Below are 26,436 nucleotides of genomic sequence, written 5' to 3'. Positions count from 1 at the left end.
ATGTAATTCTATCAAAACACAAGCTTTATTCAGTTGTACTTGATACTCAACTTGGCACCAAACATTGTAACATACCAAACCTGCCCCTAATCTTAAATGTCTGAAAGGTTATATAAGTAATTATAGTGAAATTAAAGCTATAATGACTTGTACTCAATGTTCCAATTACTCTTCAAACACTCTCACATTCCCAAAATAGCCTCACCCCTACGGTTGAAATCTAATCCTAAACTCGTTCTTATCAATTTAAAGGAAAAGCTATGCATTTCACCAAATATTTAATAGCCATAATAAAACCAAAGAGGTGAAACCGAAAAAGAAGAAAGGGTATCGGCTAAACATGGGGACATAAAAATGATAATGATTGTTCAGATAATAATTAAGTTAATTAATTGTAATTAAAATCCAATTATGTAAACATCCAATTAATTCCTTAACGGATGAGAAAGGTTTCAGGAAATTGGAAGGCTTGGATGTTAGTATAATAAATGATTAAAAGGACTTTTATGTAATTCTATCAAAACACAAGCTTTATTCAGTTGTACTTGATACTCAACTTGGCACCAAACATTGTAACATACCAAACATGCCCCTAATCTTAAATGTCTGAAAGGTTATATAAGTAATTATAGTGAAATTAAAGCTATAATGACTTGTACTCAATGTTCCAATTACTCTTCAAACACTCTCACATTCCCAAAATAGCCTCACCCCTGCGGTTGAAATCTAATCCTAAACTCGTTCTTATATAGTATAAGGATTTAACATGATAAAACAAGGATAACCACGAGTTTGAGGCAAAACCAAGATTCAGTTCTTTTGAACCTCAAACCTCAAAACCAAGATTCACTTCTTTTGAACCTCAAACGCCTCAAGTTCTAAAGCAAACAAGAAAAAAAAAATTCATCTTAAGGTGTGCATGGACGAGATTAATTTTCTCTTTCGAAGACCGGACTAGATCAATGTTTAATTAGCAAAAACAAAATAATAACCAAAAATCACATCTGATTTCAAATTCCTTCTTTTTTTTTTTTACTAGAGCTTTTTAACTTTCTTTTTTTGGATATGACGACGACGACGACGATGACGACGAGGTGGTGAAATTGGAGAGCGAAGATGAAAGTTTCAGTGGTAACATCGCAAATGTGGGTTATTTGGGCACGAAAACTGTCTCGTTCAGTGAAGGAAAGAAAGAAATTTTTAGAATTTCAATTCTGCCCCTAAACTAGTGTTTTTCTTCAAGAAATAAAAAAGGAAAACAAACTTTTTAAAATTATAATTAAGCCCCTCAATTGATCCCTGTTGTTTAGAAAATTGGGATAGTTTGGGAATTTCAAACTTCTTTGTTCCATATCAGTTTAAATCACAGGGAGTTTCATGGACATGTTTGAAAGACAAGGAGGTTCCATGAATTCCAGTTTACTTATTTTATCCTCTAATTTATCAATGAGAGGCTTGAGTGAATTTGAAAACTTCATGTTATATAACATACTTGAGATGCAAGCATGGAGGAGCACAATGCACAACCACTATCTCTAATTATAGGTGATAGGCATTGTTATATTCGTAGAATTGGACGCATTCCACGTTTGGTTTTCTAAATTCACTTCAATTCTTCTCCTAATTACATAACCCTTGAAATGTTTGGATCCGTATTCTTTGCAATCACTCCTTAGGAGCAAAATGGCAAACGCGTTCACTAAACTATCAAAGATTTTTTTTTTTTTGATTACTAAAATTTGTTTTAGCCAAGTTGGTCAATCAAATAATGAAAAGTACATTAATTTTTTATCAGAAACAAAAATATATAGGTTCAAAGATGTATTTTTACATTAGTTGAGCGATCAATTTGATGAAAGAAAAAGTTTAATACCAGAAATAAGAATTCTTAATTAGTTCCATGACCACTTATACCATTTATTCTATTCTTAATCCGTTAATATTTTTAATTAGACATTAGTATATATAGGCACCTCATCCACACATAATAATAATTACAATTCTTGATGAAATCATGTTGCCCAAAACCAACTATAAATATGAATCAAAAGAAGTAAGTGTACAAATATAAAATTGTAATCATTGTACATATCAAACTGCTGTGATAGATAGATAGACGTGTAAACGAATTTAATTAAATTGAAGGGAAAATTGTTCAAAACGTCCCTCACATTTTACAAAATGACTTTTTTCATCCCTCACTTTTAAAAGTATAATTTTACGTCCCTTACAAATTCACATTGACCAAATTTGGTCCCTACTTAGGTTTCCGACTAGTTTTTTGTCGGAATCCATCACGTGACTTGCATGTGATCATTTTTTAAGGACAAAATTGTCAAACCAAAATTTTATATAATTTGATTCATAGTCCCTCACATTTCACAAAATGAATTTTTTCGTTCCTAACATTTTACAAAATGAATTGTTTCGTCCCTCACATTTCAAAAAATGAATTTTTCTATCCCTCACATTTTTCAAAATGAATTTTTTCATCCTTCATTGATCATGTGTATGAATAGTTTTTTTTCTATTAACCCATGTAAATGTCTATTTGATTTTAGCTGAACAGTACGAATAACATGTAATTTATCTCTATTGGATTTCATCTAAACATGCTAATCGTAGTTATACACATGCTATTCAATAGATATATATAGGGGTTTTAAGGTAATAATTTTGTTTGAACCCCATGTATATATTTATATGATTTCACCATTTGAACCTATTCAATATTTGTGACCTTTCTCTTTTGGTAATAATGTATTTATTGAGTTGTATAATAAGATCATCTAATTAATGGGTCCTAACTTGAATTCTATAATTGTACTAACAAATTTCAGTTTAAATCTGAATTTCTACTCGACACTTTTAAGACCAACAGTTGAATTACTTGCCTTGTAATTGTCTTAAAATTTGAAAGTGCCAATCACTTATTTCCTTTTGTCATACTTTTCTTTTGTTTATTTTTTCTGTCCAAATTTAATTCGATATAAACACTCGATAATATTTAAGATTAAATGTCTTCTTTATTTTCAAATTTTGAGTAAAAGAAAATGAATATAAGTGAAAAATTAACAATTTTTTTAAACCCATGTATATATCTATTTGATTTCACTTGAACAGTACGAATAGTATGTAATATATCTCTATTTGATTTCATATGCTATTCGTACTGTTCAGGTGAAATCAAATAGATATATATATGGATTTAAAAAAAATTATGCACACACATGATCAATAAAAGATGAAAAAATTCATTTTGAAAAATGTGAAGGATGAAAAAATTCATTTTGTGAACTGTAAGGGACAAAAAAATTTATTTTATGAAATGTGGGGGATTATAAATCGAATTATATTGAATTTGATTTGACAATTTTGCCCTTAAAATATGATCACGTGCAAGGCACATGGTGAATTCCGACCAAAAACTAGTCGGAAACCTAAGTAAGGACCAAATTTGATCAATGCAAATTTGTAAGGGACGTAAAATTATATTTTTAAAAGTGAGGGACGAAAAAAGTTATTTTATAAAATATGAGGGACGTTTTGAACGATTTTTTCTAAATTAAATACTCTAATTATAAAGTTCGTGTGTTAGCTTGTACTGGCGTTCAAACTCAACCTGTTGATCTACCGAATCGATTTCATACCACACTTTTTATCAAATTGTGATCAAGTAATTTGAATATTATGCATACATTTCATGCTATAACTAAAACCACATTTTAATGAATATTAATTGTTCGCCCTATTAACGTAAGACTGATAATATTTGTAATTACTACTTTGTCCCCTTAGACAGAGCACTTGGACAGAGGCGCCAACCCAGGCCCCCTTTGCGTTTCTGCTTTCGAAAGCCTTTTTGGATTCAGATTCCTTGCCTCGTATCCGCATTTATTGCCCAAATCGTTTTTCGAATTTTCAAGGAAAGGGAAAAGGTTGAAGGCATTGGAAGCATAAGCAATGGGATCATCAATGGAGACTGAGCTCAAAGAGATTTTAAACGAACTTAATTCTCTGCAAAATTCATTGCCAGATCCCTCTCATCAATCCCAAATCCATCAAGTAAGCCTCCCTATTATTGGGCTTTTCAGCTATTTAATTTTGATTCCATTCTTCTGTTCGAATTTTAATACAGTTGCTGTATATATTGTAATTAGCTCCGAAAGATCAAAGCTTGCATGACATATGAAATTAAAAGGGAATTTTAGAAATTCTTGAATTTCAAGTTATGTTAACTTTAAATGCCAATTTGAGGTTACATCAGGAGGAATTCAGTATGTTGAATCTCATATAAACTGTGGGTTTTGCTGGTTTTCTTTTGTTATTTTGTTTCTTTTTATGGGGGACAGGTTTTGATTAATGTAGAACTGGAGCTTGAATAAAGGGGAATAATCCCCAAGTACGTTGACTATACTATTGCAAAGAATCGTTATGTGCAAACATCTTGATGCAAAGAACAGCTGCTAGAGCAGGCCTGCAAAGACTTAAAAGTCAGCTGCTTTTTGGGTTTTGTCCAAATGGCTTATCGGTTCTAGTTATAAAGTTTAATGTTTTCTGCTAATGCCATATAAATTCGTTGTTTTTCTGGGTTTTGAATTTTGACCAAGTTCCATATTAGTTCTGATTAAAAAGTTGAATTTTTCTAATACAAATAATGGGTTTTGCTTGGTTTTGGATTTTTGTTTTTTTTTTTTTGAAAAAGTTTCAATCTTTTTCACTGCAATGTGTGCATATAAGGAAATGTGGTTTAATGGCTTAGTGTTTGTGCTTTTAGTTACAATGTCGAATTGAAAGGCTCTCCAATCTTGCTAAGTCAGGAGGCATGCACCGCTCGAAAGTTAAGGTAACTGTGTTCAGCTGCTCCTATGGTTGTATCATACCATTTCAGCTGCTTTACTATATTGCATCCCACAATCTTATACTTATTCTATTTTAGGATATGAGTGCTGAAGTTGTTGATAGCAATCCCTACAGTAGGCTTATGGCGCTTCAGAGAATGGGCATTGTGCAAAACTATGAAAGAATAAGGCAATTTTCAATTGCCATTGTTGTAAGTATCTTAGCATATCCCGTTATCCTTATTTGTTATGTTTCCAATGCCTGTTTCTCATTTCACATGATTGTCTTAATATGCTGCTCTTTCTCAAGATTTCTGCATGAACATTGTTCTAGTTCATAAATACATATGCTTAGGTTTGGAAGTTACACAAGATTAGAAAGGCATCTTTATTATTCTTTACTTGTTGATGTGAAGATTTATTCATATCATTTGCTTTTTCAAATTATTAAAACAACTCCTGAACCTGATATTGTTTTAAATATGGACTTGTTTATCAGTCTACTATATATCATATCCAATTTCTAGTAAATAGTTTTTATCCACTTGATAAGTTTATTTGAAACTCCACTGGGAGCTCAATGTTGTGCTTTGATTTTGGAGAGGATAGATGAGTTGGATCTTTCAATCACACTATATTTCTGCCTCCAAAAATAAGCTTTGCCTCTCTTCATTCTCTGATTTTATGTACAGGGTATAGGTGGTGTGGGCAGTGTTGCCGCTGAAATGTTGACAAGGTGTGGCGTTGGTCGTCTATTGTTGTATGATTATGACAAAGTAGAGTTAGCTAACATGAATAGGCTTTTCTTCCGTCCAGAGCAGGTTTGTTCTTGAAGCATTTTCAGATTCTGTTTCCTCTCGTTGGATAGTATGATGTAGATACTAAATCAGTACATTTTATTTGATTTTTTAAATTTATTTTCTTCCTTTTTTCCTCGAAAAGAAAGCTGAGGTGTTTTAATTTGGGCATGTATGGTTGTTTCTCCCAAGTTTTCAACAATATTCACGGAATCATAATGCTGCTATCTTTAAATATGAAATTATAATCTATAGTTACTTGTCTAACTGTCAATTTTTTTTCCTTCTTCTTCTTTGTCTTAGGTTGGCATGACGAAAACAGAAGCTGCTGTTGAAACTCTTTCTGACATTAATCCAGATGTTGTCTTTGAGGTGATGTTTTCAAGTGATATTCCTGCTTCTGATTCCTTTGCCTTTTATACTCCTAACCCTTCAATGTTTGCCCTTGTTTATGCCAAATTTGCTGCATGGAAGTCAGTTACATCTCCACTGATAAATTCTGCTTCTTGTTTATACCATTTGACTATTCTTGTTATCCTGTTTCGTTCATTAGTGGTATTATCCACATTACTAAAATTTGTGTTAGCACCTTTGCACCTTGTATACCCCAGCTCCCAAACAAAGAAACATAAATCAAAAAGTGAATGTGCTAGTAGTTTTGCTCTAGAATATTCTGATTTTTATCACTTTTATTGTCTGCTTTCACTGTATGTTGTTATTCTTAATTTGAGCATGAAGTTTGCTTCCTGTTAGCAGAAAAACACTATATAGCTATTACATTATCATTTAGATAATGATACTATTTAGGTTTTGAATGTTGCAGAGCTATACACTGAATATTACAACTGTTCAAGGTTTTGAAACTTTTATGTCAAGTCTCAAAAATAAGTCGTTTGGCCCACATACAGAAGGTAGCGGAGTGGATCTTGTATTAAGCTGTGTGGATAATTATGAAGCAAGGATGGTAGTAAATCAGGTAACAGTTGATACTAGATGCATTTTCGGATTGGTTCTGATGCATTTGTTTTACTTCCACTAGTTCTATAGAAAATGTTGGAATCTCTTCCGTTTCCTTTTTTCTTTCTTTTTTTTTGTGACTCAATGTTACAATTTTGTCTTAACTAAAGTTGCACTTTTTTCCAGGCTTGCAATGAATTAAACCAAACATGGATGGAATCTGGTAAGGAAGATGATTCCTTTGTATCTTCTGTATGAAAACGTCAGTTTGTTTGGCATCATACAAAGTTTTGTTGCATCTTTGAGTATGGTTATTCATTTTCTGTAGGTTCATTGGTATATCAAACTCCAATGATGGACATGCTACATCGTAGCACATTTAATTTCTGTTGCTGAAATGCTTTGCAATATTTTTGTTTCTGTCCTCCTAATCTGGTTAAAAACCATGTGTAAAACATCTTTAAAATGCTAGGCTACAGACAAAGCATTAATAGGCTTGGTTATTATGTCTCTATATCTCATTAAATTTGTATTTAGCATATTGTCCTTTTCGAATCCATCTTATTTGCCGTCTATATGACACACAATACTTGAATGCTATGCCTCTATATGTAACTAGTTGTTGAGCTTAGGATATCAAGACACAAGTCAATATTTTGATTCTGCCTCAGGGCTGTTGTATTCTCATCTCTGATTCTGTCTCATAGTTGATGGGATGCTTCAAATGAAAATTTTTATTTGAGCTGGAAATTTTGCGGAGGACTCACAAGAGAGATTGTTTGGGCAGGTGTATCTGAAAATGCGGTTTCAGGTCACATACAATTGCTGGTTCCCGGAGAAACTGCGTGCTTTGCATGTGCACCTCCCTTGGTAACTTCAGTGATCTGGGTGGATTTGAAATATTTGGTGCCAAAACTTTCATAGTTGGATTCTTGTTTGATTCATTTCCATTTTCTCATGAAAACTGTATTTAGTTGACATATATTGTAGCATTTATGTATTACTGATAAATTTTTTATTCTGAAACTTATCTTGCATTTGCAATCAATTGGCCTTATGTTGGTCCTTTGCATCTTTGCTTGCTATGCTCTTTTTTTTTTTTTTTTTTTGGGAAGAGGGGGGGGGGGGGGGGGAGGGAGATTATTTATCTTTCAAAGTTAAGAAAGTAATCTACAACTAAATTATCTGTCAGGTTGTTGCTTCTGGTGTTGATGAACGCACACTAAAGCGTGAAGGGGTTTGTGCTGCATCTCTACCAACTACCATGGTAATAACTTTTCAGTTTTCAGAAAATGTAGAGATGTTTCTATCTTTTTGTCATGGAGTTATTTGCTATATATAGCATAACTCAAGTTGTTTGACAACTTCCTTTGGCAAATAGTGAACCTTCATCATCCTCAGCATTAGATTCCTGAAAATAGAGTAATATCGTATACCAATGATTAACTAATAAATGATAGGAAATCTCAATCTTGGATTGAAATCTTTCCATGACATTCATGTTATTTTACATGCTTGTACCTGAGAGACCGTCTTGCAACCCTTTTTTAACCGGATGGGGTTTTCTTTACATAATGAGTTTTTGATTATTGATCACTCCTCTCTTTTTGCTAAAACTTTTACATAATGCTGCATTTCATTAATTTTTATTACATGGTTATAAGTCCAAATTTCTTGTGCATATTAAGTGTGAAGGCTTGAGCATTGCTGATTAGTTTTTGAATTTTGTGTTCTATGTTTTTGCTATTTTGCTTGACTTGACAGGGTGTTGTTGCTGGGCTTCTTGTTCAAAATGCTCTTAAATATTTGTTAAAGTTCGGGCAAGTTACCCCTTATCTGGTACAATTTAAATCCTCATTCTCCTCCGTAAGAAATATATTTGGAATTATGCATCAAATGTCACTGATTCTTGTTTTTGATATCAGGGTTACAATGCCCTCAAAGATTATTTCCCAACAATGGAAATGAAGCCAAACCCTCAATGTTCAAATTCAGCATGTTTGGAACGACAGGTAAATAAAGCACAATGGAGAATTTACAAGTTGTTTGCTTTTTTATTTTACATATTGGCTTCTATGTTGAGCAAGTGCTACATGTGCTGCAGAAAGAATACATTCTTGCAAAGCCTGCCAGGGATGCTTCTGCTAGAGCAAAGATGGAGGCCGAAGCACAGTCTGCAACAGAATGTCCCATTCATGCAGATAATGAATGGAACATAAGGTAAGCCTATAGAAGTTTTTCTTTGATTTTCTTAGTCTTGTAGTCCAAACATTTGACATTAAGATTTCCTTGTTTTGTTAGTGGATGATCTATTTGAGGAGTACATTTGTTTTCTCTAGTCTTTATTGTTGGCCTTGTGATTGATGCTGTATCATGTCCTTTTGTGCTTTTCAGTGTCGTTGATGACAGTGAAGTGGCTGGTCCAGATGTCAGAAGTTCAGGTTTTTCTTTTTTTCCAGAATAATCATGCTATCATTAATTTGATTTTAATTAGCCTGTGGCAACTATTACTTGATGTTAAAACTTTCTGTTGATTTTTCAAGATCTAACTTTAGAATGTAAAGCTGGTCAAAGAATGTTAATCATGGAACAAGAAGTTTTGTGATGTTGGTTTGAAGTCACATGCTTATAAGGGGTTCCCTCATATAAGATCCAAGAATGTGTTGGTTAGATGGTTTCAGTTTTCATAGAGAACTGTTTTAATAGTCTCAAAGGCAGATTATAAGATTCTGGAAATATTACTCCTTTTCTGTTTAATGTTTTGGGTCTCTTTTTGTTCTTTCCTTAAGATCAAGGAATCTATATTCTTGAACCATGGGTAAAATCAGCATTTTTTATCATACTACATAACCAATGCTTGCCCTTTTAGACCACCTATTTTTGGAGTTGAAAGGAAAGGATGGTGTTAATTGAGGCAGCAAAGGTGTCAATAATCACTTCTCATTTTTCACTTGAAAAGTTAAAGGTAAGGATGGAGATTGGACAAAACATATTGTGGCAGATTAACAGTTTAATGCTCTGCCAGAAATTTGGAGCCTATATCTTACCTTTGTTCATATTGTTTTTCTGTTCTCTCACTTGGAGAGAAGCAAAATACGAACCTGGAATTGGTGCTTTCCTAGTTCTGTTGTTCCCACTTTAGTCTCTACAACAAATCTGCAACTGAACTTTAGGTAGCAGTAAACTATTGATTTTTTTTTTTATTGTCATGTTTTGTCATCTTAGAAGTGTTTTTGCACTTAAAAAATGTCCTCCCAGTATCTCGAGCTTGTGCTAAGAAGATGAAGGGCTTGATATTAACTAATCCGATTTCTTTGGTTTATTTTTTTTTCTGCTATTATTGTTATTCAAAGGCCAGCAGAGGTTGACAAGATCCTAAATCTCTTTCTTTCAGGCATTCTTCCGGATGGCCTTACGCACGAGTTGCCAAGTGCAGATGGATTTTCAAATCTGCCTGTTTCTGGGGAGGGAAGCAACCTGCTGGACGACTTGGATGAACTAAGAAAGCAACTTGAGGCCCTTAATGCTGATAAGTCCTGACTTAGTACATGATAAATTTGTTCAGCTAGTATCTTAAGCTAGGAAAATCTCAGGTGAAGGCAGACACTAAGTGCTCAAAGGGTCATGAAGATAAAAAGTGATTAAACTGTACAATTGTTTTTGTTGCGATTTTAAATAGGCTTCTTTTCTTCAGTTCTTACACAACAGCTTTACCTGTATGGAACCTGCAGGTATAAGCTTGTTATTGGGAAGAGTAGTTTGTCAACAAAGATGGAATCTGTATTGTAGTTGCAGGGCAATTGCCTTTGTGTTTTGCCCTAAAGGAGGCTTGACAGTTTTGTGAGATCAATTTGGTGTACTATAACTTTGTTCTATAGGTAGATTTGTTTACGATCAATCAGTAATTAAGGCTTTAGAGGGGCATTTTAACTCTGAAAAACAGCAGCATAAAAAAAAAATATATATTTTTAAAATTTTTGGAGCATACATTTGGCTCAAATTTTTTCAAGTAAACTGTGTTGTCAGGTATACAATGTACTCGTCTTGGCATTATTTCAATTGTGGTACTAATTAGAAAAATAGAACATTTCAATTGATTGCATCTCAATCATGTTGATAATTAAAATTGAAAACTCTTCATTTAAAACAATTTATCAACTCATGCATTCCATCTCCAATTATTATATGTCAACTTTCTTACTCAGAGCAATGATAAAAATTTTCACTAGCCACAATTTGAGACTGTAAAAATCAATATTTGAAAAATAAATGCTCCGGTGAAAATTGGAGAAATATATAACGAGAAAAAGAGTCCATAATTCATTTGTATATCTTGATACAAAGATCACGAGTCAATTGAACAATTATGTACTTTTTCTTTTTTAATACAAAATAAAATTAAAAAGAAAAACACCCAACTAAACAACTGAAAATGCAAATGGTTCAAATTCAATAAAATATTGCACCTCACTTTATCCAATTCAAATTCATTATTCAAAAAAAAAAAAAAAAACTGAAAAGTTGAACAACTAGCACGACTAGACCTGGCAATTATGCCCAAAATCCAACAACCCACCCAACCCACCCACTAATTTGAGAGGTTGGATTGGGTAAGTTGGGTATTGGATCAATTTTGGGTTGGGTAATAAAAATCCACATATATTTTGGGCGGTTTGGGTATTTGTATTGGGCATCCGTTACCCAACTTATGCTAATTGAATCAAGTGAATAATCAACACAATCTTAAAAGGGTGAATAGTTACTCAAAAGCATCAACTGTAGACTTTTTTTATTATTATTTTTTGCTATAAACATCTTTTGTGATTATAACATAATTCGCCAAGCAAGTTAAAATTTTTTTACTTGGCCTATTTTTAATTCCTTGGTTACATACTTAATAGGGTATTACCATAGATATGGAAAAGGCCAGATGTGTTAGAATAATTGCCAGATTCATCGTGACAATGTGAGTTCGAATGTGACTTTTTTTCATTTATATTATCGTCATCAAAATGTGTAGTGTGAAGAATTTGAACATTATTAAATTTGAAATTAATTTTGAGATGTTAATGTTAACTTACCACTACTCGTGCCCTCGGTGCTTAATAACTACCACATAACTCATTCATGCTAAAGATTTTTGTTTTTATAAACCGTATTCTCAATATGTAAAAACTACATAAATCCAAAATTACCATACTTTCTTTGTGAAAATATTAGCATAAAATCTTTTTTTGGGCGATTTGGGTATTTGTGTTGGGCATCCACTTAAAAATTTTTTTTTGTACGTGAAATTATATTTGAGAGAATTTATGTATCAAAATCTATTAATTAATATATTGGATTATATTTGGGTCATGGGTTTGAGATGACCCAATATGACCCAACCCAAAATTAACCCAATCTAAAGTTGGGCGGGTTGAGTGTAACCCATTTAAATGAAAACCCAATATTAATCCGTCCAAATCCACCCAACCCGTCCAATTGCCAGGTATAAGCACGACATAAAAGAGAGCACTTAAAATGTTTATACAACCAACAAACAATAAACAATTTAGTTTTAATGGAGACAACATTTCATCTCATCAAAATCGATGCAAACAACAAAAACTTTTCATGTAGTTCACTTATAAACACCAAGTTGATTCTGTTTTAACTACTTCATCTAAGACCACAAAACAAAAAGCACCAATAATAAAATTAAATGTCTCCATGTTAAACATGCAATTTTTACGATTAATAGGAAAAATGGAGTCCATGTTGTTTGCGCTTTATGTTGCATTGTTTTCAAACAAGATTATAAGAAAAATTAAAGATAAATGAAAATGAAAAAACCCACTACTTTGCAATGACATTTCAATTGATGATAATGAACTGTTACAAAGAAATAAGGGTAAAATACCAAAAATTTCCCTGTGGTTTGCCAAATGTATAATTTAACTTCCTCTGGTTTGGAAACTTACACTACAGCTTCCTGTGGTTTCAACTAAATTGAAAATTGGATAAAAAAATCCAATCTAATAGTTGTACGTAAAATGTCAATAATGGAAAACATCCAATGTGAAACTTGAATCCATTAAGTTATTGAATTATTAAATACTAAATCTGATACATTAAATAGATATTACATTAAGTAATAAGTGAATAGCTTGTTACTTTTTTGTTTTTTGGGAGTGAGTTTTGTTTGAAAAATTCAGTGTCAATTAATTTAGATGTTCTATTTTTTATTATTAAACGCGTCTGAATATATTAATATCTGAATAAATTAAATTTAAGTATTGAATTGAGTTATCAAACATGGCCGATATCAAATCCCTACTGAAAGCCCCTATTGTGGTTTGGATAATTTAGGGGGTTTGGATTTGAAATCCACCTACTAGTTGGAGGAATAATAATCATCTTTAATGCCTTTAGAACAAATAATGGAAGCCATATTCCAGTGGCAACATTGTCACAATTTGTTGAAAAAACTCACAACACTATTGATAGTTCAAAGTTCCTTCTATTTTGTTGTGAATGTGATTATTTGATAATCCTCATGTTCATATTCGTGAGAGATATAGATAGACAATTGGTGCTGGACAACATGAGGAATGCCATTGCCGGAGAAGACAGAGAGAGGATAAAAACAGTAATGTACAGCGAATAAGAGGCATGTGCAATAACTACACAATACAATACATAATCCAAATTGGACTAACTGAGCTGGAAGAGATATTTAAGCCATAATCTATATCATTTAGGAGTCTTCTATCAAGAAATATTGATGAATTAACGGTTGGTCTAATTGCCTTGTCGCTTGGGCACTTGGGTTGTCATCCGGTTGTAGATTTCGGCAAAACATATGGGTATGAGTTCAGAACTACTCTGAATTTAAATGCAGTCAAATAACACTTACAAGATACGTCTTCTACAGCAGAAAATTTTGAGCAAACGGCCAAAATAGTCCCTAAACTATTTATCAGAAGCTACAATAGTCTCTAAACTTTAATTGGGGCTAATTTAGTCCCTTAACTATACATGTTTAGTCAATTTAGTCCTTTTTGAGTTGAATCACGAATAATACAAAATTCTCTCGTAGACAGAGGAGGCACAAAAAAGAAGCTTATATTCCAGCATGCATTAAAATCATTAAAAAAAGTTTTAATGTGACAACATTTATTTTAAGAAATTTGGCAATGTTTACCCTGCAATATGAGCATTCCCAAACAGCAACCAAACAAACAATATCCCTAAATTGAAAAATTCAACAACAATCACTGCATCAGCCACCAAATTTAGTATATAATTCAGTTATCACTAAAGTAGTATATAATTTAGCAATGCATATAATTCCGGTTATCAGAATACAAGTCTATATGCCACCAAAACAAAGTCTACATTCGATATTAGTTAAAAGCCACCAAAAATATACATAATTGTAGTGAGTTATATAAGGTCACAAACATATGTCAAAGATTTATAATTTCCTTTAGACTTCAACTTCTTCAGCAACATCTATGGAAGCTGCATTAGAGTCCTTGCAATCACTCTCCAGTGGTATTTCAGGTTCATGAGCCTGCAAAAGATGCATATAAATGAGCACATGTAAATAAGAAATGAAGTAACATATTTTTTTAACATTAAACACATATAGTTTCCTTAGTCCTTTTTCCTTTGCCCTTTTGATAAGTGACTATTTTGTGCTATATTTGAATAACATTTTATGTTACTTTTAGTCACTTTTTTTTCAATATTTTATAATAAGAAGAAAATGATCTATTTTGGCTTGAATTAGTTCTAAATGCTACTTAGTGCTTAAATGAGATTTTTTTTATCCCTTTTATTCGTATGTTTTTGGTTGATTTTGTATGAGCTGGTAATTGATTTCAATTTGGACAAAAAAAATGGTTGCATTATGTTGATTAAAGTTCTAAAATTCACAAAGTTGACAAGTTTCAAGGGTATAAAGAAACTTGTCGAAAAAGAAAATTGGACCAAATCCATCCAAGAATTCATGCAGGGATTTTCGGAGGGATTCAAGGTAGATAGTTTTGGCAAAACAGAGACCAATCCCTCCAAGAGTTCGGCCACAATTTTGGAAGGATTGCTAGAGGGATTCAGGTCAATGTTGCGGCTACAACTTGCGCAACTTGATTTCAACTTCATTATTTCACACCTTTTGAGAGACATTTTATAGAAGATTTATAGCTATAAAATGGAGATTCTAGCAATAATTCTTGATATTATTTCTTCTATAATGATGTGTTTTAGCTTTGAAGCGCAAAATATTGACATATTGGAAGCTTTGTTCATATTGAAGATACAAGTGAAGGAACTTATAGATTTCTCTATAAATAGAACTTGTATCTTTCATTTTGGGGGAGTTTGGAGAGTACAAGAGCACACTACAAAAATGTAGCTCTTATATTTTCTTACTTTTAGGTTAGTATGGTATAGTTTAGGTAGTATTGTGCGTCATTAACTCTTGTACATTAGCTAGATTAGGATGAAGATGAAGATCAAGAAGGAGGGCATGAAACTTATGCCACAAGGGTTTTCTCTTCTCCAATTCTTTATCATTTGTATTGGATTCTTATGTTTGGTTAATAAATAAGTTTTGAATTTTATGTTTATTATGTCTTCTCAAGTTTATACTTTGGGTTTCGATTGAATTTTCTATAATTGTATTGTGTTAATTTTTTTGGTTATTTGATGCTATTATCTTGAGTAAATTATTTAGCACTTTTGTTCTTCTAATCATGATTTACTGGTCATTAATTATGATAATCTTAATATATTAGATTTGCAATGAAAATCGAAATTTATCACTGGTACAAAGAAATACTATACCTAGGGAGTACATTCACTAGAGTAGATGTGCACTTTTATGGTTTTAGTGATTTATTTCATACAATTTCATAGAAATAATGAATTTATATCTAACCACGGAGTAGGTATGAATTAGTTATAAGTAGTTGATTCACTACGAGCATAGATTTCACATTATGCAATGATCCTTTGTTTATTTTTTTTAGAAAAATTCCTTGGCCTGTTGTGTCATGTAGGCACGACAGGCATAGATCAAGAACAAAGTTCTACACATCCATATTTGACGGATTTTTTTTGAAAGGCCATATTCCAAGGAACTCGTCAAGAATCATGAATCTGGACAAATTAAGTCACACGTTTCTACATGTTACGAATACATGTACAAAACCCACAAGCTTGTTAACTTTTTTATTTTTTGGCACGTACTATGAGTATGTACACATGGAAAATTCTTTGATTAGGTGCATTTCAACCTACTCAGTGAAGTAAGCTTGCATCACCATTTCATTGATTAGGCTGATTAGGCACCACACTAAACTCTAATTTTTAATGCCCTACAAATAACGATGATCATGATCAACTTTAGAATGCTTAATGTAACAAACTAAGATTAGTATTATCATTATCATTACTATATAAAAAATATCATTAGTCTTGATATTTTGGAATGTGTGTGCATGTCCATATATATATATATATATATATATATATATATATATATATATATATATATATGTATGTAGGTAGGTAGGTAGGTATGTATGTATGTATGTATATTTTTCGGTCGAATGAAACTCGTCATAAGGAGGAGGGAGAAAAAGAATGGTTTGAAAGTCTGAGAAGAAGCTCAAAGTTATATGGCTCATGTTCCAACCAGTTAAATGGGCCTTCAAGATCCTATGTAATATTCTGTCTGTCTTAAGAAAAACCAGAGGAAAGAAAAGAAAAATTGGGTTGAAGAGTATTTGAAAGGTATTACCGGCTGGTGCCAAATTGGATATAAGTCCAAGTCTTTGGTCTCAAAAGAATTCTAGTTTCTTAATTAAAGTTATCCTAATACTTGTTGGATAGATTAAGACATGATAGAACAGTTATTTGGCACATTTTACAGTGTTATTTCGGCCTAATTTTGGCTATTTACTGTGCTAAGTACTGAGGTCTAACTCGTATTTCACATTGGTATGAATTATAGGTGATCGGCATTAAAAATGATCTCGCGGGGAAAATTTCCAGAAGACTTGTCGTCCCAGGGCGTGGCCACGCCTTGGAAGGTGGACGAAACCGAAAGACGGACCGTGGTCCACGTGAACCCGAAGCGGGGGATCAAAACTCCAAAGGGGATAGCTTTTTGAATTGCTCCAGACGTCTCTGGCCTTGATTTTTCTCTGGTGCGGCGGCTATAAAGAAGGGAGGAAGTAGGATTCACACAGCATCAAGACCTTAGCTTTAATTCTCCTTTTCTACTTTTTGTCAGACGCTTTCCGTCGTTTCTTTTTGGTTTTTTCTTCGGCAGCAAATTAGATAGCTAGATTGACATTGAATAAAAAACAGTAGCTTTAGTTTTCTCTTTCCCAGGCACTAGACGTCGCTATCCTCTTCTGACTTTCAACTTTTCCGCTGGACAATTCATTCGTAGCTTTGGCTTTGTAATTGGGACTCCGAAGCAGGGACGAAGGCAGGGCCTTTTCGGTTGTTATTGCAGTTAATTTCCCTTTTCCCAATTCCTTGGCAAATAATTGAATGAATTCAATTAAATCACGCGGGATTGAAACGATGAGAAGCGGCTAATTTCCCCCTCTACCCAAAAGGTTGACGCAAGGGCGCGGTCCATAATATCTGTGAGATCTAATCAAGCTTTCATTATTTCCTCCAATTTTGTTGCTATTCGTGCGTTTCCTGAATTAATTGTTCATGGGTATTTGATTAATTGAATATCAACGGCCGGGTATTTGATTTAATTTAATAGCCTACTGCCACGTTAATTAAATAGAATCCGTAATTATTCATTTAATTGACACCCCGTGGCAACCACCATAATTGGTTTTATGATGGGGAAACGCAGGATCTAGCTTAAATAAACCCTCTTAGCGCGTTTATTGGTTAGGGTTGGGTTCTTCTAGCTTTAATGCAATTGGGTAATTAAATTCCTACGGTCGTACCTAGGGTTGTTATCTGGTTAGGGAAGCAGTCAATGGTCGTACTTTGACTGTCGAAAAGGTAAGGAAGAACTGGTTGTCAGAGCTTATTGATAACTATAACCAATCTAGTGATAAATGGATGAAATATCTTTGCATCGATGATCATTTAATTGGACCGTGCCTGCGCAGTTGATCCTTTGGGTAGAACTTTTGTTAATTGCTATTTTCAGTGAATTGTGCTTTGTGAGTTAGTTTTGAATTTTGTTGGTTTTATTTTATTTTATTTTTATTTGCCTCCCATTGAAAATCCCCCAATTTCGTTCTACTAATTTGGAAAGAAATAATTTCCTACCTGCTCCCTGTGGAATCGACCCTACTTGCCATTGTACGCAAAATTAGTATTTTTATAGACAAATCCGGTATATCGGATCAAGCAAACTCTTCGGGAACAGGGTGAATCAAGTAACCCATTGCACACCTAGGGTCCCTGCTCCAGTACTTGGATTTGTTCTATAATTATTTAATTGAGGTGGTAATTAGGACTTTTTAGTAATTATTATTGCACAGGTTCGGCACCTGTCAATTTTTGGCGCCGTTGCCGGGGAGCCGGCGTTTGGATTATTTGTTTCTTTTCAAATTCAGTTTTTATTTTTATTTTTATTTTATTCTATTGTTCTTGGTACTTTTGCTGGTTTATGCCCCGTTCTTCTCGCACAGGTGAATTAGTATACGATCCTGAGGTTGAGAAGGCAGCGCGTAGGCGGAGGCAAGAGACCAAGAGGCAAAAAGAAGGACACTTATTTGCTGCAAACGAGTCAGCGGAAGACGAAGTAAGCATGGCCAACAACCAAACATTGAGGGAGCTGGCTGCCCCGGAGCTGACTCACCAGCCCTTATGCATCACATTCCCCGCTTTGGCTGAGAATACCGCTTTCGAACTGAAGTCGGGGTTGATTCAACTCTTACCCTCTTTCCATGGTCTCTCTGGCGAAGAACCCCACAAGCACGTAAAGGAGTTCGAGGTGGTCTGCTCTAGTATGAAACCTCCTAGGGTCACTGAAGAGCAAATTAGACTGAGAGCCTTCCCGTTCTCTCTCAAAGATACAGCTAAAGATTGGCTGTACTACCTACCAGCAGGTAGTATTACTACATGGGCGCAGCTGAAAAAGAAATTCTTGGAAAAATTCTTCCCTGCATCCCGGGCTGCGAGTTTGAGGAAGGAGATCTGCGGCATTAAACAATACCCCGGTGAGTCCTTGTACGAATACTGGGAAAGGTTTAACAAGTTGTGTACTAGATGCCCGCAGCATCAAATTAGTGAGCAACTGTTAATCCAATACTTCTACGAAGGGCTCCAATCAACCGATAGGAGTATCGTAGACGCTGCAAGTGGGGGAGCACTGGCAAACAAGACACCAAGAGAAGCGTGGGAGCTCATCGAAGCCATGGCAGAGAACTCCCAGCAATTTGGCTTCCGTGAGAGCAACCCTCCCCGTAGAGTCAACGAGGTAGAGACTTCATCCTTACAGCAGCAACTGTCAGAATTGACGTCAGTTGTTAGGCAATTAGCCATGAGAGACGCGCCGCGAGTGAAGGTGTGTGGAATATGCACTAGCATGGACCATTGCACAGACTCGTGCCCCATTTTGCAAGAGGACGGGGCGGAACAGGTAAACATGGCCGGAGACGTGCCCGCGCCCCGCAGGCAGTACGACCCATACTCCAATACGTACAATCCGGGCTGGAGGGACCATCCCAATCTCAGTTATGGGAACAGGCAACAAAATGCATTTCCAAATCGTCCACCAGGATTCCACCAGCCATGGCAACCAAAATCGCAACCCTCGTCCTCCAACTCAGGAAGTTCTCTAGAGGACCTAGTCAAAAACCTGGCCACGACTACTACCAACCTGGCCACGACTACTACCCAGCTTCAACAGGAGATCAGATTCTTAGCCGCGAATACCGCGCAGCTCCAGCAGGACACCAAAGCTGACAAGAAGGACCAAGACGTTCGAATAAGCCAACTGGCAACTGCCATCAACCGCTTAGAGTCCCACGTTTATGGGAAACTGCCATCGCAACCCGAGGTAAATCCCAGGAATGTAAGTACCATGACGCTGAGGAGTGGCAAGGAACTGGAAGGGCCTAAAATGGAAAGTTCAAAAAGCAAAAGTGAAGAGGAGATAGAGAAGGAAATTGAAGAGGAAGGGCGTATTCGCAAGGATCCTAAGGTAACCTTCACTCCTCCGCCCACTATTAAATCTAACTTACCTCCTTTTCCTTGCAGGTTGGAGAGGACAAAAAAGGTAGAGAAGGAAAAAGAAATCCTGAATGTGTTCCGCAAAATTCAAGTAAACATCCCCCTATTGGACGCGATCAAACAGGTACCCAAGTACGCAAAGTTCTTGAAAGACTTGTGCGTTAACAAAAGAAAGCTAAGGGGTGATGAAAGAGTGATGGTAGGAGAGAATGTATCAGCTGTACTACAAAGGAAACTCCCACCCAAATGCGGAGATTCAGGTATGTTTGCTATCCCCTGTAAGATTGGTCATTCTAGTATCAAAAATGCCATGATAGATTTAGGAGCTTCTATTAATGTGATGCCTAAGTCAATCTATGATTCCCTAAATTTAGGACCTTTAAAAGAAACGGGGATAATAATTCAATTGGCTGATCGTACATGTGCTTATCCGGATGGGATAGTTGAGGATGTTTTAGTGCAAGTAGATGGATTAATTTTTCCTTCTGATTTTTATGTGCTTTACATGGATGATAGAAGTGCCCCAAATTCATCACTCATTATACTAGGAAGACCATTTTTGAGTACTGCCCAGACTAAAATTGATGTTAGTAAGGGTACTCTCACGATGAAATTTGATGGAGAAACAGTCCACTTTAATATTTTTGATACAATGAAACATCCTGTTAACTCTCATTCTGTGTTTGCTATGTATACCACTAATCCCTCTGTGCAAGAATTTTCTAAGTTTGCTTATAGGGTTAAATTCAAGGTTGCTGCGAACAAGTCCTATAGGATGAAAGCAATTCATGAGGTAAAAATGGAGAGAAAATTTAGGAAAAAAGTTGCACTCAATGGCCATGTGGATCCTGGAGGAGGGCCACCAATTACAAGGAAAATTCAATTACATCCAGACTAAAGAGTGGTGCTATGTCTAGCCAAAGACATTAAAGAAAGGCGCTGCTTGGGAGGTAACCCAAGGATTACAATATTAGTTGTGATCATTTTTCCTTACTTTATGATTTTTCAGTTTTATTTTAATGTTTTGATGGTTTTTGTGGTGTTGGACAGAAGAGTAGGGGTTCCAAGGCGTGCCCACGCTTTGAAAAAAAAAAAAAAATCGTTTGGACATCATTTACATGTTGTGGGCAGAAGAAAATGCCCTCCAAGGCGTGCCCACGCCTTCCAACCCCTCCGATAGCGAAAAAGTTAAAAAAAAAAAAAAAAAACTTTGACCAAGACCCTACTCCCCCCACTTTTCTATCTTCTTTGACTAGTCTTGGACAATCTTCTTCCAATTTTTATTGCCTTCGTTTCCAGACTTCTCCTCTTTGTTTTGGTCGAGCCTTCGCCGCCCACCTCGCACCGCCGTCACCGCCGCTTGCCATCGCTGTCCGCCGCCACTGGCGTCCCTGCCTCGCGCGCCCAGCAAGCCTCCGCCCGGATCTGGCTACCTGCGCAGCGTAGGCCCTGCCCTCCTCAGCAACAGGCGCGCTCGGCCAAGTGCGCGACCTCCAGCGCGCATTCTGCACGCTGCCCACCTCTCACCGCGCGCGAGCCTTCGCGTGCGCCCAGCTCCCACAGCGAGCAGATCCGCGCGCGCCAGTCCTCCCCTCGCGTTAGCCAGGCGCGCAACCGCGCGCACGACACTCAGGCCCAACCCCAGCAGCGCGCGACGCAGGCAGCAACCACCCGCTGCGCAGCCCAGCACTAGCCCGCGCGCGACCCCAGCAGCGCGCCTCGCTAGCCCCACTCAGCGCGCGACCGCCAGCTCTGCGCACAGCCACGCGAGTCATACGTCCGCAGTCCTCTCGCCGTGCGGCACTGGCTCGGCCAATTCCGGTTAGAAGGAGCACTGAGCATAAGAGTGGTACTCCTGTTTCTCTCTTTTTGAACTGGCAACTGATGTCTTGGAGTTTTTATTGTTGGGATTTTGCTTTGTGTTGGGCTATTTGATTATCTGAAGGGAGAGACCTTATTTCTGCTTCCCTGTGATTATATACTTGAGAAATCTGTGGGCTCTAGTGAATTTATTCTTTGGTACACGTGGTCGGTAGCTCACTGATTGTTGCCTTTTAGCGACTGATTTCTTGATTTGGGGGAAGTTGGTTCGGTCTTCTTTATTGTTGTCGGCTACTTGACAGCAGTGGGGCATTGGTTGGTGTTTGTTGTCTGGTTGTTGTTTGGTGGGGTAATTGTGTCCCCTTTTGCTGTGAGCTGCTGAATACTTAGTAATTTCGGTGGACTGTGGTCTCCTATCTGTTTCTTGGTGGTCGTCTGGGTCCCAACCTCGCAAGAGGCGAGCCCCGGTTCAACCCACCATTCGGTCTCGTCTGGGCCTGAATAAGAGCACTATGTCTCCTGGAGGAGGGAGGGAAACGGTCACTAATCTTACACAGGCACAAGTGGAGCGGTTTAATAACTTGGCAAACCGTCCTTTTACTCCTTGTAAGTGCTTTCATGCCCCGACCTTGGACCATTTGCGAATTGCACGGGAAGTTGAACAGTTATTCTCAGCCATAGGTTGGCAAAAATATCTAACCATTAATTACCCTACGTTTGAGGAGCTGTGTTGTGAATTCTTCTCCACATTCGAGTTCAACAGAAATGAATTCATCACTTTGGATGAGCCGGAGGTCATTAATTTCAGATTGGGAGGTACTCAGTTTGGTATGTCCATTAATGAGTTTAACCTGACTTTGGGGTTTGCTAGTGAGGACACCATTGCCTCTGGGGCATATATAAACAGTGCGTGTGACTACACCCGACCGTTCTCTACTGACTACATTGACATTTGGAGGGAGTGGTCCACGGATCGTCAAGTTTACAATCCGAGTCAGTCGAAGGCTTCCCATCTGAAGGATCCGGTCTTGAAGGTTGTCCACAGGTTCTTAGCTCACAATTTCTCGGGGCGAAAGGATACCTCCGGCACGCTTACCAAAGTGGAATCCTATTTTCTTTGGTGCATGCGCAACAAGGTTCAGGTTAACTTTGGATGTTGGGTGGCCACCCAGATGGAAACGGTCATGCAAAAGCATAATAAGCCGGTGATACTGGGATCACTCATTACTCATTGGCCATTCGAGTGGGAGTGCTTGATCTGGACAAGGAGCACAACTACACTCTAACTCGAGAAAATGAACCCCTGGATTTGCGTAGCTTGGAGCGAATGGGGGTTATTTTCAAAGTGGGCGATGTTTATCAGTTTACGCCTCCTGGTGAGGGCGGGCCGCGGCCTCGGGTGCCTACAACTGCACCCTCCACTAACTCGCCACCCCATCCGGATCAGGCGGGTCCGTCCTCCTCTCATCCTCCTCCTGCTGGGGACCCCCGCTATCCGGATCTCCAAGAGAGTGTCCATGAGCTTAACACCCAACTGTCAAGGATAGATGGTCGTCTTAGGGCGCTCCAGGTTTTCGCCCGCATTCAGGCAGAGAATCAAGCGGCTTTCTATGCTCATATTGGCTTCCAGCCGCCGCATCCGCCGCCTCCTTAGGCTCCAGCCGCACCTTTTCAGTAGTCAGGGAAGTTCTCGCTACCTCTAGCCTTGCAAATTATTTTTCCAGGTTACATTGCAGACAATGTAGGTCTTAGGTGTGGGGGGAGTGGTTTCCATTAGTTCTTTTCCATTAGTACTTTTCCATTAGTTCTTTGTCATTAGTTCTTTTTGCTTTGTTACTCTTTCAAAAAAAAAAAGAAGAAAAAAAATTAAAAGAAAAAAACATTGTAGTTAGTCGTCTTTTTGGTTATTTTTATGCTTGTTTGTGTTGGGGCATGTTGCTGTGATGAATGACATAATCAAAGTGAGTGGGTATGTGATCGTATATGCTGGCTGTGCATTTTGTTTCCCTTGGCAATGTCATTGAATGTTGAGTATGCTGGAATTTACCCATTTTTGTAACTTTTGGGGAGCTTTTGAGCCTTACTTGAGCATATTATTCTTGTTTGCTCTATTTTGTTTGATTGAGTGGGTATCGCACATGGTATGAACATTCTAGAACTTGCTATTTTGTACATGTCAAGACCGCATTTTGATGAACTGAGTGCATTTGAAATGATAAGGGCATTTAGGATTTAACCCTCTTCAGCTATCTAAAAAATCAAGCCCTCATTTTATATCCCAATAGTGAACCAATTTGAGCTTCTGTCCTTCGTTTCTGGTTGATATCCGTGTTTGTTAACCCAAGACCTCTTTAAACTTTCTTGTTCATCCCTGTGTTGTCAAGGAATGTCTGAAATCCATCAGTTGCGCAAAGCAAACGAATTTGGGGTTGAAAGTGCTGATAGATTAGGAGCTATATGATGCTATCTTTGTGTAAAGGAGGAGAAATTGGAAAAAAGGCCACTGACCAGAGGACTTTGGCTTACAGGGCGTGCCCACGCCTTACAGGACTGTCTCTCGGAAAAAAAAAAAAAAAGATTTGATGAAGAGACCTCGTGACCAGAGGACTATGGACTACAAGGCGTGCCCACGCCTTGCGAGCAGTAAAAAAAATAAAATAAAATAAAATAAAATTTTGGGGCACTTGTACAGGGTGTACAGCAAATGGAAACTGCCTTGTTAGTGAAACTCCTCCGGTAAAGCACTGTGGTTATTGGTGAGTTTCGGACATTCTCTTGACACTTTACCCCCTATCTATACCCTCTTAACCCGCCTTTCACCTGAGCCCGTTACAACCCTATTAAAGTCCCTTTGATTTATGTGTTTAGTTCATTTTTAAGGGGTGGAGATGTGATAAATGTGCAAGCCTATGGTAATGGCATTCCGTGATGTTGAATTGAGTGCTCCTATTATTCATATATATTCTTTGAATTACAACACGTCCGGTGTGTTCTGCCCTTGGTGATATTGTCAGGGACCCTAGATGCTTGTGTTAGTATAGACTACTGCATGACCTCTGCTCTCTTGGTTGTACTTCTGAGCTTTAAAATGCTTGAGGGCAAGCATTGTCTAGGTGTGGGGGGATTTGATAGAACAGTTATTTGGCACATTTTGCAGTGTTATTTCGGCCTAATTTTGGCTATTTACTGTGCTAAGTACTGAGGTCTAACTCGTATTTCACATTGGTATGAATTATAGGTGATCGGCATTAAAAATGATCTCGCGGGGAAAATTTCCAGAAGACTTGTCGTCCCAGGGCGTGGCCACGCCTTGGAAGGTGGACGAAACCGAAAGACGGACCGTGGTCCACGTGAACCCGAAGCGGGGGATCAAAACTCCAAAGGGGATAGCTTTTTGAATTGCTCCAGACGTCTCTGGCCTTGATTTTTCTCTAGTGCGGCGGCTATAAAGAAGGGAGGAAGTAGGATTCACACAGCATCAAGACCTTAGCTTTAATTCTCCTTTTCTACTTTTTGTCAGACGCTTTCCGTCGTTTCTTTTTGGTTTTTTCTTCGGCAGCAAATTAGATAGCTAGATTGACATTGAATCAAAAACAGTAGCTTTAGTTTTCTCTTTCCCAGGCACTAGACGTCGCTATCCTCTTCTGACTTTCAACTTTTCCGCTGGACAATTCATTCGTAGCTTTGGCTTTGTAATTGGGACTCCGAAGCAGGGACGAAGGCAGGGCCTTTTCGGTTGTTATTGCAGTTAATTTCCCTTTCCCAATTCCTTGGCAAATAATTGAATGAATTCAATTAAATCACGCGGGATTGAAACGATGAGAAGCGGCTAATTTCCCCCTCTACCCAAAAGGTTGACGCAAGGGCGCGGTCCATAATATCTGTGAGATCTAGTCAAGCTTTCATTATTTCCTCCAATTTTGTTGCTATTCGTGCGTTTCCTGAATTAATTGTTCATGGGTATTTGATTAATTGAATATCAACGGCCGGGTATTTGATTTAATTTAATAGCCTACTGCCACGTTAATTAAATAGAATCCGTAATTATTCATTTAATTGACACCCCGTGGCAACCACCATAATTGGTTTTATGATGGGGAAACGCAGGATCTAGCTTAAATAAACCCTCTTAGCGCGTTTATTGGTTAGGGTTGGGTTCTTCTAGCTTTAATGCAATTGGGTAATTAAATTCCTACGGTCGTACCTAGGGTTGTTATCTGGTTAGGGAAGCAGTCAATGGTCGTACTTTGACTGTCGAAAAGGTAAGGAAGAACTGGTTGTCAGAGCTTATTGATAACTATAACCAACCTAGTGATAAATGGATGAAATATCTTTGCATCGATGATCATTTAATTGGACCGTGCCTGCGCAGTTGATCCTTTGGGTAGAACTTTTGTTAATTGCTATTTTCAGTGAATTGTGCTTTGTGAGTTAGTTTTGAATTTTGTTGGTTTTATTTTATTTTATTTTTATTTGCCTCCCATTGAAAATCCCCCAATTTCGTTCTACTAATTTGGAAAGAAATAATTTCCTACCTGCTCCCTGTGGAATCGACCCTACTTGCCATTGTACGCAAAATTAGTATTTTTATAGACAAATCCGGTATATCGGATCAAGCAAACTCTTCGGGAACAGGGTGAATCAAGTAACCCATTGCACACCTAGGGTCCCTACTCCAGTACTTGGATTTGTTCTATAATTATTTAATTGAGGTGGTAATTAGGACTTTTTAGTAATTATTATTGCACAGGTTCGGCACCTGTCAAGACATATTGTTATTGGCATTCTTAAAGACAAAAAAAAAAAGG

The 26,436-nt window shown here is 36.9% G+C and overlaps 2 protein-coding genes across 2 annotated transcripts; both read left to right on the top strand.

Moving 5' to 3' along the window:
• The first annotated feature begins 3,756 nt into the window (after nucleotides 1-3,756).
• Nucleotides 3,757-10,445, top strand: LOC113736985 (ubiquitin-like modifier-activating enzyme 5). The gene is made up of 14 exons (XM_027264221.2): nucleotides 3,757-4,065; nucleotides 4,778-4,846; nucleotides 4,940-5,053; nucleotides 5,534-5,662; nucleotides 5,942-6,010; nucleotides 6,462-6,614; nucleotides 6,782-6,818; nucleotides 7,383-7,465; nucleotides 7,788-7,862; nucleotides 8,360-8,434; nucleotides 8,521-8,607; nucleotides 8,700-8,815; nucleotides 8,990-9,036; nucleotides 9,990-10,445. Exons 1-14 carry the CDS (start codon nucleotides 3,964-3,966, stop codon nucleotides 10,133-10,135), a joined length of 1,302 nt encoding a protein of 433 aa, XP_027120022.1. The 5' UTR covers nucleotides 3,757-3,963; the 3' UTR covers nucleotides 10,136-10,445.
• A 7,794-nt stretch (nucleotides 10,446-18,239) lies between these two features.
• LOC140038582 (uncharacterized) lies at nucleotides 18,240-20,705 on the top strand. Its single transcript, XM_072083967.1, has 2 exons — nucleotides 18,240-19,690; nucleotides 19,835-20,705. The coding sequence occupies exons 1-2, from the start codon at nucleotides 18,240-18,242 to the stop codon at nucleotides 20,703-20,705; spliced, it is 2,322 nt and encodes a 773-aa protein (XP_071940068.1).
• The last annotated feature ends 5,731 nt before the right edge of the window (nucleotides 20,706-26,436 follow it).

This window comes from Coffea arabica, chromosome 3e, assembly GCF_036785885.1.
Source record: "Coffea arabica cultivar ET-39 chromosome 3e, Coffea Arabica ET-39 HiFi, whole genome shotgun sequence".
Classification (NCBI taxonomy): Eukaryota; Viridiplantae; Streptophyta; class Magnoliopsida; order Gentianales; family Rubiaceae; genus Coffea; species Coffea arabica.
This window is presented reverse-complemented; position numbering and strand designations above follow the sequence as displayed.

What these genes read in the sequence shown, in the direction of transcription:
- LOC113736985 (XM_027264221.2), top strand. Translation starts at nt 3,964, where the DNA reads ATGGGATCATCAATGGAGACTGAGCTCAAAGAGATTTTAAACGAACTT. An exon ending in TTGCATGTGCACCTCCCTTG is followed by an intron (nt 7,466 to 7,787) that starts GTAACTTCAGTG and finishes ATTATCTGTCAG; the next exon opens with GTTGTTGCTTCTGGTGTTGA. An exon ending in CAGCATGTTTGGAACGACAG is followed by an intron (nt 8,608 to 8,699) that starts GTAAATAAAGCA and finishes CATGTGCTGCAG; the next exon opens with AAAGAATACATTCTTGCAAA.
- LOC140038582 (XM_072083967.1), top strand. Translation starts at nt 18,240, where the DNA reads ATGCCCCGTTCTTCTCGCACAGGTGAATTAGTATACGATCCTGAGGTT. An exon ending in AGTGGCAAGGAACTGGAAGG is followed by an intron (nt 19,691 to 19,834) that starts GCCTAAAATGGA and finishes TTTTCCTTGCAG; the next exon opens with GTTGGAGAGGACAAAAAAGG.